Here is a 13622-nt window from a genome sequence, read left to right as displayed (position 1 = left end):
CGCCACTGCACTCCAGCCTGGGCAACAGTGTGAGACTTTGTCTCAAAAAAAAAAAAAAGAAAAAAAAATTAATAGGTATCACGTGCTAGGCACTGCCTTTGGATGTGGTAGCAAGATTTTCCATTTTTTTGTGGGCCGCACAGTTTGGTGGGTGGAATCAGATGAGACAATAAACATTCAATTACAATACATGATGTTAGTGCCATGGTCAAGAGCTATGTGAGTGTATGTTTGTGTGAGGGAAACCAGGGAAAGTTCCAGGAGGAAGTGATGTTTCAATTTCCCACCACAGAGATAGGAAAGAGCGCGGAGAATTCTGTAGTTCCTTGTAGCTGGAACTTGTCGTAGGTAGGGAGGGTAGTGGCAGGAAAGTTCTGGAAGTCTAGAAAGGAAGGTTATGGTTCTGAGATTTTTTTTTTTTTCATGAAAAGGTTTAATTAATTTCCTCTTGGATATATAATGATGAGCCCAATTAGATTTTATGTAGAGGTTAAAAAAAATTAAGTAATATATGTTTTCTCCCCCTTTTAGTATTTAGCCTTGCAGGACCTGATGTTGCTTTCTCAATATTCTCCTTCACGAAGACAAGAAGTTTTTAGCCTCAGCCAACCAGGTATTGCTAAAAGTAATAGACCTGATTAGGCATATGTGTGTAGAAAGTAATTCACTTCAAATTTTTGGTGAGAATGATGTATTTAATAAAATATCAGACGTTGATGAGTCCATTAAATGAAGTATTGAATTAAATCTTACCCAACTTAAACGTTTATTTCCTTCAGCTCCTTCATTTCCTTAACCTGAAGAAATTATGCAGTACATTAACAATTTTAGGGCAGAAAAATACAGTTGAAGAATTCTAAAAGTTTGGCTGGGCGTGGTGGCTCACCCCTGTAATCCTAGCACTTTGGGAGGGCAAGGTAGGTGGATTATTTGAGCTTAGGAAATTGAGAACAGCCTGGGCAACATGGTAAGACCCTTTCTCTACAAAAAATACAAAAAATTAGCCCAGCATGGTAGCATGTGCCTGTAGTGCCAGCTACTTGGGGAGCTGAGCTGGGAGGATTGCTTGAGCCCAGGAGGTTGAGGCTGCAGTAAGCCAAGATTGTGCCCCTGCACTCTACCCTGGGTGACAAAGTGAGACCCTGTCCCCCTCCCCACCCCAAAAAAGAATTCTAAAACTTTTAATGCTATGAAGGATCTTAAAAATTAGGTGGTCTAATCTCTAGATGGGAGAGTTAAGTCTCAGAGACTGGCTTAAATAAAGTTATTGTCAGAATTGGAATAAGAGTCCTGTCATTTGGCTCCATGTATAGGACTCCTCCTTCTGCTATGCTACTCTGCCTCCCTTTAAAAAAAATTAGGAAGAAACTAGATTTGATGGTGACTCAAGGATGCTCTCAGCAACTCTGAAACACTTAGCCACTGTCCTTGCCATGCTGTTGAAGACTGTGACTTTGCCAGTTCTCTGTTGTTCCTAGAGGGAAAACAGTCCAGTCCCAGGCACCGGTGGGAAACAGAACCTGGGTAGCTTTTCTTTTGTTTTTTTTTTAAGAGACAGAGTCTCACAATATCACTCCTGGGCTCATATGATCTTCTCGCCTCAGCTTTTCAAGTAGCTGGTATTATAGGTGCACACCAGGTGTGCACCACAACACCTGGCTAATTTTTTTTAAAGTTTTGTTGAAACATAGTCTTGCCATGTTTCCCAGGCTGACCTTGAACTCCTGGGGTCAAGCAGTTCTCCTGCTTTGGCCTCCCAAAGTGTTAGAATTACAGGTGCAAGCCAGTACACCCATCCAGCTTTTCATCTTCTTTTTAATGATTTCTTCAGTATTTTGCCAAGCTTGTGAATTACCAGATAAAACACCGGATAATAAACCTTCTACAGTTAAATGTTATATGGAAATAAAATCCAGTTATATAAAAATATAATTGACTGGAACCACTCTCCTTTCAGTAGCATGAGAAACCCAGAACTAATACTGTGGAAAATTAGCTATAACAATGCTTTTCTATCAGATTTGAGTTAACCTGGGAATTCTATACTCTAAATGTTTTTTACCAGAGATTCAGGTAAACCATAAAAGGGTGGCATTTGCTCTGCCAGAGAGTGTGCATTCTAGCACATAATAAAATTTAATTGGCTGGGTGCGGCTCACGTCTGTAATCCCAGCACTTTGGGAGGCTGAGGTGGGAGCATCATCTGAGGTCAGGAGTTTCAACATGGTGAAACCCTGTCTGTGCTAAAAATACAAAAATTAGCTGGGCATGGTGTTGCACACCTATAATCCCAGCTACTCGGGAGGCTGAGGCAGGAGAATTACTTGAACCCAGGAGGCAGAGGTTGCAGTGAGCTGAGATCCCACCACTGCACTCCAGCCTGGGCAACAGAGCAAGACTCCATCACAAAAACAAACAAACAAAAATTTAATTGGATGGTTACACAGTTCCTAGTGTACTCAAATTACAGTAGTACAAAATATCCTGAGGCCTACTGATAGAGTATTGTGCATGTGTGTTTGTAGGTTAAGTGATATTCCTTCTGAGTTGTACAGTGAGGGGAGTGTTTAAGGAGAGATCCAAGTGAAGAGGGAATGATCATTTGGCACATTGGATAGGGAAGCTGGTTTTCAGTGGACTTCTCTGCTATTTATGCATAATGAACCTTGCTTGATTTTTATATAATAACTCTAGGAGACAAAGATCTTCTATGAGAAGGGAATTTTTAAAGGAATAGGACACAGTAGTTTAAGTTAAATAATAAGATAATAGATCTGTAAGCTCTCTGAGTGTGAAGTGTGATCATTATTAATGAGTTACAGATGTAACAGCAAATAGGGGCTATTATATACGTGAAAATGTAAGGAAGCCCAGGGGTCAGGCACAACAGTTTAGAGGTCACTGGGGACCATAGAGGTGCATCTCATTGGACATCCTAGTGTTCATTGTCTTAGTTATTGTTCACAGTCATAGCAGTCTGTTTAATACTGCTAGTGAGGTAACCCTGGCCTTTCTCACTCAACCTGTGATCTAGTGTTTAGCTTTATTTTACCGACCAATTTGAGAGTTTTTTTTTTTTTTTCTTTTTGTTTTTTTGGTATGTGTGTGGTAAAATAGTAAAATAACAAGTTTTTGCTTGTAGACTTTTGGGAAACTTAATTCATTCAAATATTCATTGAACTCCTGCTGTGTATTAGATGTCGTGAGTATAAACAGTAGCTTCACTAAGAAAAGTGGGTCCTGATACAAAGCGTAAAGTAGAATTTCTTACTGACCTTTTCCCCCACTTCAAGAGGAGAATATAAGATTATTTACATTTTAAAAGCTGGTGTTTGGACCTCCTAGGTGGACATCCCCACAATTGGACAGCCATTTCAAGGGAGTGTTTGAATCTTTTAAATGGTATGACTCAGAAACTGGTTCTCTATCAAGAAGCTGCTGCTACGAATGGGAGAGTGTCTTCATCTTACCCAGTGGAACCTAAGAAATTAAATTCTCCAGGTAATCCCTAGGACTACTAAGAGGGGAAGACATTTACATTTTATTTCCTAAGAAAGATGTCTGTAGTAGACTGGGCTCGGTGGCTCACGCCTGTAATCCCAGAACTTTGGGAGGCCGAGGCGGGCGGATCACGAAGTCAAGAGATTGAGACCATCCTGGCCAACATGGTGAAACCCCATCTCTACTAAAAATACAAAAATTAGCTGGGCGTGGTGGCATGTGCCTTTAGTCCCAGCTACTCAGGAGGCTGAGGCAGGAGAATCCGTTGTCCTAGGGAGGCGGAGTTTGCAGTGAGCTGAGATTGCATCACTGCACTCCAGCCTGGCGACACAGCGAGACTCTGTCTCAAATAAAAAAGAGAGAGATGACCGTGGTTAATCTAAGGATACTTATATGAGTGTGAGGTGTATATTTTTAGGGAAAATTGATCCAACATGGCATCTCATACTGAACCAAAAAAAAGACCTGGGTGTCATTGTAGATTGAAAAAATTAAGCCCAAGATATCACATTGTACACTCTTAAGTATGTGCAGTTTTTCATTGGTAAATTTGAAACAAATTAAGTTCAGTGTGGTGTTAGCATTAAAAACACTACCAAAATGATGGCTACTAAATAGGAGACTTCAGCTTACTTTAGTACAAAGCCAGGTGAATTTTCGCAGATAATATTCGATGCTGTTCTGGTTGCAGTAGCCCAGAGACAAAAAGTTGCTGTCCCAGAGAAGAGCAGCTGAGACGATTGGGTGATTTGGGAGTGGGGCATAATGTTAGTACCCCTCCATTTAAAAGACAAAAGCTGAGAGGAAGTAGAGGTGGAGGAACCTGTCTTGTTCACCCTTAAGTAGAAGACATCTGTGAATGTAAGACTGATAAAAGGACTTAATGTTTCACGTGTTTTGGAGCCAGGCATTTAGTGAAAATGGATGAAACTGGCTGGGTGAGGACAGTGGTGAACCTGCCAGGACAGGCTTCATCTGAAGGGGGAAGCTGTTGGTTAGCCCTGCTTCATTGTTCCCGTATGGGACTTTGGATCCCATTTGTGAACTTCCCGTCTTTTTAAAAAAGAGAAGCCTGAAATCTCAAAATTTTGAGGTGAAGTCTTTCAGTTTTTAAACATTGGCAACTAATCTTGATACTAAAAAATCACTATATGGATCAAAGCAAACTCATCGAGTTTCAAAGTCATTACTCTGGTGGGGTCTTAGCCCCAAAACAAATAGATTACATATGAAAAATGATTTAAATCAATTCACACATGTCAAATTTTCAAAGGTTTGAGAGTGTTTCAGATGTTAGTCAACTTTCGGATCAGCATTCCTCTATTCAACAAATAGTTATTGAATTCCTACTGCATACCAAGCAGTGTGCTAGAAGCCAGGGAATCACGGATGAAAAACACTCTTGGATCTGACCTTTTAGTGGAAGGCACACAAATAATGATGCGATATAACTGCCAAAAGGAAATCTGTTGAAAAGGAGTCTGATTGGGTAAGATGATGTTTGATGATGAAAGGAAGCCTCGTTTGCAACAAAAAAAAATTTAGATTTTATTCTATAGGGATATGGAGCCATTGGAGAACTTTGAATAGGCTAGTTCCATCAAATTAGCATGTTAGAAAGATAATTGTAATTCTGAGTTGGGTAGATCATGAGTCTGATCAAATATGGAGCATTCATTATTGTAAGTTTTTGTCATATACCATCACTCAGCCATTTTTGAGGAATAGTTGTAAAACTCTTAAAAACTCCAGTCTTAATTTTTTTTTTTTGAGTCGGAGTCTTACTCTGTCACCCAGGCTGGGGTGCCGTGACCGGATCTCAGCTCACTGCAAGCTCCGCCTCCCGGGTTTACGCCATTCTCCTGCCTCAGCCTCCCGAGTAGCTGGGACTACAGGCACCCGCCACCTCGCCCGGCTAGTTTTTTTGTATTTTTTTAGTAGAGATGGGGTTTCACCGTGTTAGCCAGGATGGTCTCGATCTCCCAATCTCGTGATCCGCCCGTCTCAGCCTCCCAAAGTGCTGGGATTACAGGCTTGAGCCACCGCGCCCGGCCTGTCTTAATTTTTAAATTAATTTTTCAAAGATTTCTAATTTCCATTAACTTCTAAAAAGTCATATAATGGGCCAGTTGTGGTGGCTTACACCTGTAATTCCAGCCAGCACTTTGGGAGGCCGAAGCAGGCGGATCACTTGAGGTCAGGAGTTTGAGACTAGCCTGGCCAATATGGTGAAACACCATCTCTACTAAAAATATAAAAATTAGCTGGCCGTGGTGTTGCATACTTATAGTCCCAGCAACTCAGGAGACTGAGGCAGGAGAATCACTTGAACCTGGGAGGTGTAGGTTGCAGTGAGCCGAGATCATGCCACTGCACTCCAGCCTGGGCAACAGAATGAGACTCCTTCTTAAGGAAAAAAAAAAAAAGAGAGAGAAAAGTCGTATAATGAAAATTTGGTACTTGGGATTTTTAATTTCTTATATTTCTTATGGTAGTTTTATTAAGAAGATGGAATCCAGCTGGGCGAGGTGGCTCACATATGTAATCTCAGCACTTTGGGAGGCTGAGGCGGGCAGATCATGAGGTCAGGAGGTCGAAACCATCCTGGCCAACATGGTGAAACCCCGTCTCTACTAAAACATATGAAAATTAGCTGGACATGGTTGTGCATGCCTGTATTCCCAGCTACTTGGGAGGCTGAGGCAGGAGATTCACTTGAACCAGGGAGTCGGAGGTTGCAGTGAGCCAAGATTGTGCCACCCACAGCACTCCAGCCTGGCCACAGAGTGAAACTCCATCTCAAAAAAAAAAAAAGAAGATGGAATCCTAATGCAGTGTATTTGTTTTTGTGGTTTGTGCTGGAGTGGCAAGAAAAGTTCCTTTGTTTTTATATAACAGACTCTATTACTAAATTGGAGAATCATAAGATGACTTTTGAAAAAGTTGTTTACAGATCAGATTTATAGATATTCTGGGCAAATTAGCCTTTGGTGTGACTTTTGTTAACTTGAAAGAACTTTCAGGCCAGGTGTGGTGGCTCATGCCTGTAATTCTAGCATTTGGGAGGCCAGTGAAGGAGGATTCCTTGAGCCTAGGAGTTCAAGACCAACCTGGGAAACATGGCGAAACTGTCTCTACAAAAAATTAAAAAATTAGCCAGGCATGGCAGCGTGTGCCTGTAGTCCTAGCTGCTCAGGAAGCTGAGGTGGGAGGATCGCTGGAGCCCCGGAATTTGAGGCTACAGTGAGCCGAGATTACACCACTGCACTGCAGTCTGGGCTACACAGCAAGATCCTGACTCAAATAAAAGAAAAGGAAAAGAAAAAGGAAAGGAAAGGAAAACATTTTGGAGAAAATGGGGTAAGGTTAATATTTTTTTCCTGTATATGTTCACAATATAGATTTGTTTGTTCAGTCAAGTAATACTTAAAATAGTAATGCAGTAAAACTGGATGGATTCTAATGCAGTAATTAATGTTGCCAATTAGAAATAAAATGTGAATTGATGAGTTCATTCAAAATTGCTTAAAGTTAGATAAACTGACCTTGAAGATGAAGATATTCATGGAGGGGAAAAAAAAACAAGAGAGACTATATCAGTCTGACAGAAGAAGATGTATAAAGCTCTTGGAGTGGAGCTTGAATTGCAGTAGTAAAATCTGAATCTTGAGACTGTAATCCTAAATGGAAACAATCTACTGAGCTTTGGGTAAATGCGTTAAACAAAAATTTGGTATGTGTAAAATTTGAAAGCATTGCTGCTAGCCTGCTTGGATCAGATTGCCTCTTCAGCACTGGATCTGTTCTTTTACAGAAGAATCTACTTTTCAGATACCAAAATCTAGCCAGATGCTTCGGCCTTCAGTGCCACCATTAGTTAAAACGTCACTGTTTTCTTCAAAAGTGTCTACACCTGATGTTGTGAGTCCCCTTGGGACCCCATTTGGCTCTAGTGTAATGAATCGGATGGCTGGAATTTTTGATGTAAACACTTGCTATGGGTCACCACAAAGTCCTCAGCTAATAAGAAGGGGGCCAAGATTATGGACATCAGTTTCTGGTGAGAATTATATATTTTCTAAGATTTTAAATGTTATAGTTGCAGAGGATCAGACAGCCTAAGTTCTTATCTTGCCTTTTCTTTTTTAAAAATAGATCAGCAAATGACTGAATTTTCTAATCCTTCTCCATCTACCTCTATTAGTGCTGAGGGTAAGACAATGAGACAGCCCAGTGTGATTTATTCATGGATTCAGAATAAACGTGAACAGGTAGGATGATATGGTTATAGGATGTATATTTGCATGTAAAATTGAGAACATTAGGGATCTCACATGAGTGAGTCATCAGGAATAATAAGGGTTTTTCTTTTGATGCATCATGTATTAAGTTGACTCAAATGAAACAGCCAGTATTTGACTGATTTGAGCTATATACATTGTAATTTCATATGGCTTAACCTGATAATCTGTGAATTATTTCATGTAAGAAATATTTGAGTTCTTTATATATCCAAGGTATACTTTTAGGCACTGGGAAAAAAGCAAACAAAACACAGCCCTTGCCCATGTAATATTTACATTCGAGTGAGGGGAAATCAGTGAGTAAGCAAATGTATTATATTCTGTTTCTCTGAAATATAAAATATCATTAATTTTAAGACTTACGTACTATTAAGAAAAAAATGATACCTTAAACCATGACATGCTATTGACTGTAAGATGCATCTCAGTAGGTCATATTCAAGATATGGAAAATATGCATAAGAAGGAAGACATTTGAAATATCTTGTCTTATCTAGAAAAATAGAGCAAGGAAGATAGAGAGTTCCTAGGGGAGTGGGTATCATTTTATGTGGAGTGATAAGGGGAAGTCTCACTGATAAGGCAGTGATTGATCAGAGACCTGAAGGGAGGGCAGGGAGCAGCCCAATGGATCTGAGATGGGAATGGACTTGGCTTGTGTGAAGAACAATGTGGATACCAGTGTGGCTGGAGCAGAGTAAGTGAGGGGAGAGTGGTAAGTGGGTGATAAGATCAGAAAGGTAACAGGCACCCAGGGCTCACTGGGTCCAATGGCTGTAGTAAAGACTGGCTTCATCTCTGAGTGGGATGGAAAGCCACTGTATGGTCTTGCCCACAAGAATGATATGATGTAACTTACATTTTGAAAGTGCTACTCTAGGGGCTGTAGCCTAGAAAAGTGTACTCTAACTCTTGCAAGGTAGGTGTGGAAGCTCAGTTAAGGCTGTTGCAGTAATCTAGTGGGAGATGGTGGTATCTGTGACCTGAGTGGTTGTGGTGGGGGCTGTAAGATGTGGTCAAGGTCTAGGTATGTATTTTAAGGTAGATGGAATAGGATTAGCTTATGGTTTGGTTGTGGTGTATACTAGAAATAGTGTTAACTGTTAAGGTTTTTGGCCTGAAGATCTGGAATAATATAGTTGCAATTTATTGAGTTGGAATTTACTGATGTTTCTGGAGAAGGAAATTTGATAGAGGTGAGGGGAGGGAAATCAGGAGTTTGATTCTGGACATGCCAATTTTGAGATACCTATGAGACAACCAGGTGAAAATACCGAGTAAGAAATTAGGCATATAGCAGTAGTGTAGGGGAAAGTTCTGGGCTAGAAATGTAACTTTGGAAGTTTTTAGAGTATAGATAGTATTCAAAGCCATGAGACTCGATGCAAACTCTTGAATGTAGATACAGAAGAAAAGAGATATCCAAGAAAAGGGCCCTCCAATGACTAAAGGTCTGGGAGATGAAGAATAGCACGGAGACTGAGGAGCAGCCTCTGAGGTGGGTAGGAAACCAAGGAAAGAAAGAGTTTCAAGGAGGAGGAGGTGGAAGTGTCAGATGCTGCTGATGGGTAGCCTGGGCGGAAGCTGAGAATTAACTGTTGAGCTAGAAGTGCGGAGGTCACTGAGTCTTTGACAAGGGTTGTTGGCTGGAGTAGTGCGGACAAAAGCCAAAATGCATGAGTTCAGGAGAGATCGGTAGACGAATTGGAGACCACAAGAAAAGCCACATTTTTCAAGGAGTTTGTTGTAAGTGGAGCAGAAAAATGGGGCAATAGCTGTGAGGAATTGAGGGGTCAAGGAACTTTTTTAAAAATTTGAGATGGGTTCTTGGTCTGTCTGTTGCTCAGGCTGGAGTGCAGTGGTAATGGTCATGGCTACACTGCAGCCTTGAACTCCTGGGCTCAAGTGATCCTCCCACCTCAGCCTCCTGGGTAGCTGGGACTACAGGTGCCTGCCACCATGCCTGGCTAATTTTTTTAATTTTTGTTTTTTGTAGAGACACAGTCTTGCTATGTTGCCCAGGCTGATCTCAAACTCTTGGCCTCAAGCAGTCATCCTGCCTGAGCCTCATAAAGTGTTGGAATTACAGGGGCGAGCCACCACGCCCAGTCGGGAGAAATTATAACATGTTTGCTGATGGAATGACTTTATTAATAGGGAATTAATGGTTAAAGGCATTTTATAAACTTCAGGATCCCATATGGCTCTATATGCCGTTAGTACTGCCGTGTCACTTTTACCCAACCAGACATGTGCTGCTTACTGCAGCCTTCTGAGTAGTCATGCAGCTTTGGGTGAGAGTATGGTAGGAGCAGATTCACTTTTAAGTTAGTTTGGTTAGCTTTTAGCTGATACTAAGAACATTTTTTCCCCCGGGATTGTCAACTAGTGGAAAACTACTTTATGTCTTAAGATTTTTTTTTTCCTGTAATCTCAGCACTTTGCGATGCCGAAGTGGGAGCATTGCTTGAGCCCGGGAATTCGAGACCAGCATGGGCAACATGGCAAAACTCCATCTGTACTAAAACTACAAAAATTAGCTGGGCGTGGTGGTGCATTCCTGTAGTCCTAGCTACTTGGGAGCCTGAGGTAGGAGAATCACCTGAGCCCAGAAAGCAGAGGTTGCAGTGAGCTATGAATATGCCACTGCACTCCAGCCTGGGTGATAGAGTGAGACTGTGTCTCAAAAAACAAGATTTTTTTTCCCTGTGAGAGAAACATACTCTTTTTTGGGGTATTAAGAGGTTAAAGGGCAGGACAGTTATAGAGAATTGAGAAATAATATGGCCTTGAAAAATATCTCCAGTCTGTAATCCTAGCACTTTGGGAGGCTGAGGTGAGAGGACTGCTTGAGCCCAGGAGTTTGAGACCAGCCTGGGCAAGATGGTGAGACCCTGTCTGTACAAAAACATTTAAAAATTAACCAGGCATGGTGGTATGCCTGTAGTCCCAGCTACCCAGGAGGCTGAGATGGGACAATCTGTTGAGCCCAGGAATTTGAGGTGGCAGTAAACTGTGATCATATAACTGCACTCCAGCCTGGGTGACAAAGCGAGACCCTGTTTCTGAAATAAAAAAAAAAAAAAAGAAAAAAATTTCATCAAAATCACTTAGAATTTTTTTTTTTTTTTTTTTTTAATGTCAGGCCTCTAATTTGGGGGTTAAATGTGTATACATGGGAATACAGTTTAGGTTAGTTGGCTCAGCTTGGTTATCCAATTTATAGTACAAAGGTATTTAGTTACATGGCGTATTGTTTAAGTATTATTATTCTTTGCCCACAAGATGTGAAGTGTTTCATTTTTTTATTTAAGTTAGTGTCTGGCAAAACTAGGAAATGTGTTATATTAGAATAGAATTTAAAAGGTAAATGTGTTAATTCTTCCCTTTTTCCAACTCAGGTTAAGAATTTCTTGTCAAAACGGGTGCTGATAATGTATTTTTTCAGTAAGGTAAGAATATGTGGTTATAGCATTGGGAATGGGGAGGGAAGAAATGAAATATGAAATAAAGTAGCAGATAGGATCTGACTTATAAATATTTTATAGCTTAATCCTATCAAGCCAGGCAGCTTTGCATAGTGCTTCACTGAACCTCCGTTTGAACAATAGTTGCCCTAGACACACATCTCACTTCAGTGGCTTCCGAAGCTTGACTGTCTAGTTGCCTCTGGAGTCTCTTGGCTGTTGGCAGCTTTGTGTTGATAGGCAACACGGACCCCTTCCTGCTGTCCGGATCTTCACAAAGTGAACAAATTTGTGTGACTATCTGGTGTTTCTTGACTCATGTCCTACTAGCATCTTTGTGACCAGTTTGGTGTTCAAAAAAGGGATGATGATATCACAGGTGTTAAATTTATGATAAATAAAAAGTTATAATTCAGACCACACATGAAATGACTCCCCAACTTGTGTATCCGCTGTTCCAGCTGCCACAGGAGAGAAAATCTTAGTTGTAGAAGCTAAAGATTCATTCCTGTTTTTGCTGGCTGTGGCCATTGTGTCTTTAATCGTTTGATGTGCAAAACCTTTGCCCTTATGTAGGGGAAAGAATTTTTGTTTTTAGCTTTTAAAATCTAGCCTCTCTTTCTGCAGATATTACAGTATTATCTAATGTCACACTCACTCCATTAATACCTTCAAGTGAAACCTTATATTGGTATCTGTTATATTTATTATTTGGGAGTCATACTCTGGTGGAAAAAGAGGTCTAAGCAACCCTGACAGAATATAGATAACACGTAACACAGTCATTTCAGGGGCTTGAAACTGCTTTTCCACTATGGTGGAAGGGACGATCCACCCAACTAACCATTAACCTTTACCAAAAAATAATCCACTCTGGGCTACCCATTAGAGGAAGGTGTCTTGTCTTCCACCAAAAGGAAGAGGGTTTGTCTGAAGTTTTACTTCAGTGCTTGATTTTAAAAGAAGGGGAAAATAACTCACCGTGAGTGTCTTATGTGTGCCATACTCTGTTTTCGCTTCAGTTCCCTCGTTTAATTCTAACAGCATTCCTGTGAGATATGTATTCATTTTACAGATAAAAAGTAGCCAGGTGTGATGGTGGGCTCAGAGGAGTCAGGTAGCTAGCCTAAGGGCACAGAGACAGTAAGTGGCAGACCACATGGTGACCAAGATCTCCTGTTTTCTTGAAAGTGAAAGGCTAATTTTGATCCTAGTTTTGCAAGTGGATCTATTATATGATAAGTTATAGACAGTGCTGCTATTTGATGTTAAAAAATGTAACTTAATGGGCTTGTTATATGGTACTTAATAGGCTTCATTGGGTACATAACCAAAGACAGCATTTGTTAAAATGGACAAATTGTTCCACCCTATTCCATGGTGGTATGTTAAAGAAGGTTAGGCAGCGTGAAATCATGTCATTTGCAGCAACATGGATAGAATTGGACATAATAATATATATATATATTTTTTGAGACGGAGTCTTGCTGTGTCGCCCAGGCTGGAGTGCAGCGGCGCGATCTTGGCTCCCTGCAAGCTCCGCCTCCCAGGTTCACTCCATTCTCCTGCCTCAGCCTCCCAAGTAGCTGGGACTACAGGCATCCACCACCACCCCTGGCTAATTTTTTGTATTTTTAGTAGAGATGGGGTTTCACCATGTTAGCCAGGATGGTCTCCATCTTCTGACATCATGATCCTCCCACCTCGGCCTCCCAAAGTGCTGGGATTAAAGGTGTGAACCACTGCGCCTGGCTGGACATCATAATCTTAAGTGAAATAAGTCAGGCACAGAAGGATAAATATTGCATGTTCTTACATGTGGAAGCTAAAAAATTTGATGACATGGGAGTAGAATGGAAAGATAACAGAGACTGGGAAGGATGGGTAGAGGGTAGGAGCAGGGTGGAGAGAAGAAGGTTAAAAGGTATAAATACACAGATAGATAGAAGGAATAAATCCAGTGTTTGATACCAGAGTAGGATGATTACAGTTCACAAAAATGTATTATACTCAGGTGATGGATACCCAAAATGCCGTGATTTGATTGTCATGCATTATATACATGTAACGAAATTTCACATGTACTCCATAATTTGTACAAATAAAAACATTTTTTAAACGAAGGTTAGTTGGTTTTTCTTTGAGTGGGGTTGAAGGTAGACAATTTAAGAGCAGTAACAAGTAGGTAGTTTTGTTGTTGTTGTCTTTATTTATTTATTTATTTATTTTTTTTTGAGATGAAGTCTTGTTCTGTTGCCCAGGCTGGAGTGCAATGGCACGATCTTGACTCACTGCAACCTTTGCCTCCCGGGTTCAAGCGATTCTCCCACTGCAGCCTCCCAAGTATCCG

The 13622-nt window shown here is 40.8% G+C and overlaps 1 protein-coding gene across 3 annotated transcripts in view; it reads left to right on the top strand.

The window, feature by feature from the left end:
* Positions 1-13622, top strand: part of NDC1 (NDC1 transmembrane nucleoporin) — a 74856-nt gene that overhangs the window by 31078 nt on the left and 30156 nt on the right. For all 3 annotated transcript variants that reach the window (XM_011926315.1, XM_011926314.1, XM_011926313.1), the window contains 5 exons: positions 532-613; positions 3346-3501; positions 7316-7561; positions 7657-7772; positions 11207-11257. In XM_011926315.1, coding sequence (XP_011781705.1) covers positions 532-613; positions 3346-3501; positions 7316-7561; positions 7657-7772; positions 11207-11257 — 651 coding nt within the window. The remainder of the gene's footprint in view (positions 1-531; positions 614-3345; positions 3502-7315; positions 7562-7656; positions 7773-11206; positions 11258-13622) is intronic.

The sequence above is a fragment of the Colobus angolensis genome, unplaced genomic scaffold, assembly GCF_000951035.1.
Source record: "Colobus angolensis palliatus isolate OR3802 unplaced genomic scaffold, Cang.pa_1.0 Scaffold68, whole genome shotgun sequence".
Lineage (NCBI taxonomy): Eukaryota > Metazoa > Chordata > Mammalia > Primates > Cercopithecidae > Colobus > Colobus angolensis.
Note: the sequence above shows the minus strand (reverse complement) of the source record. Positions and strands in the feature narration are given on the sequence as shown.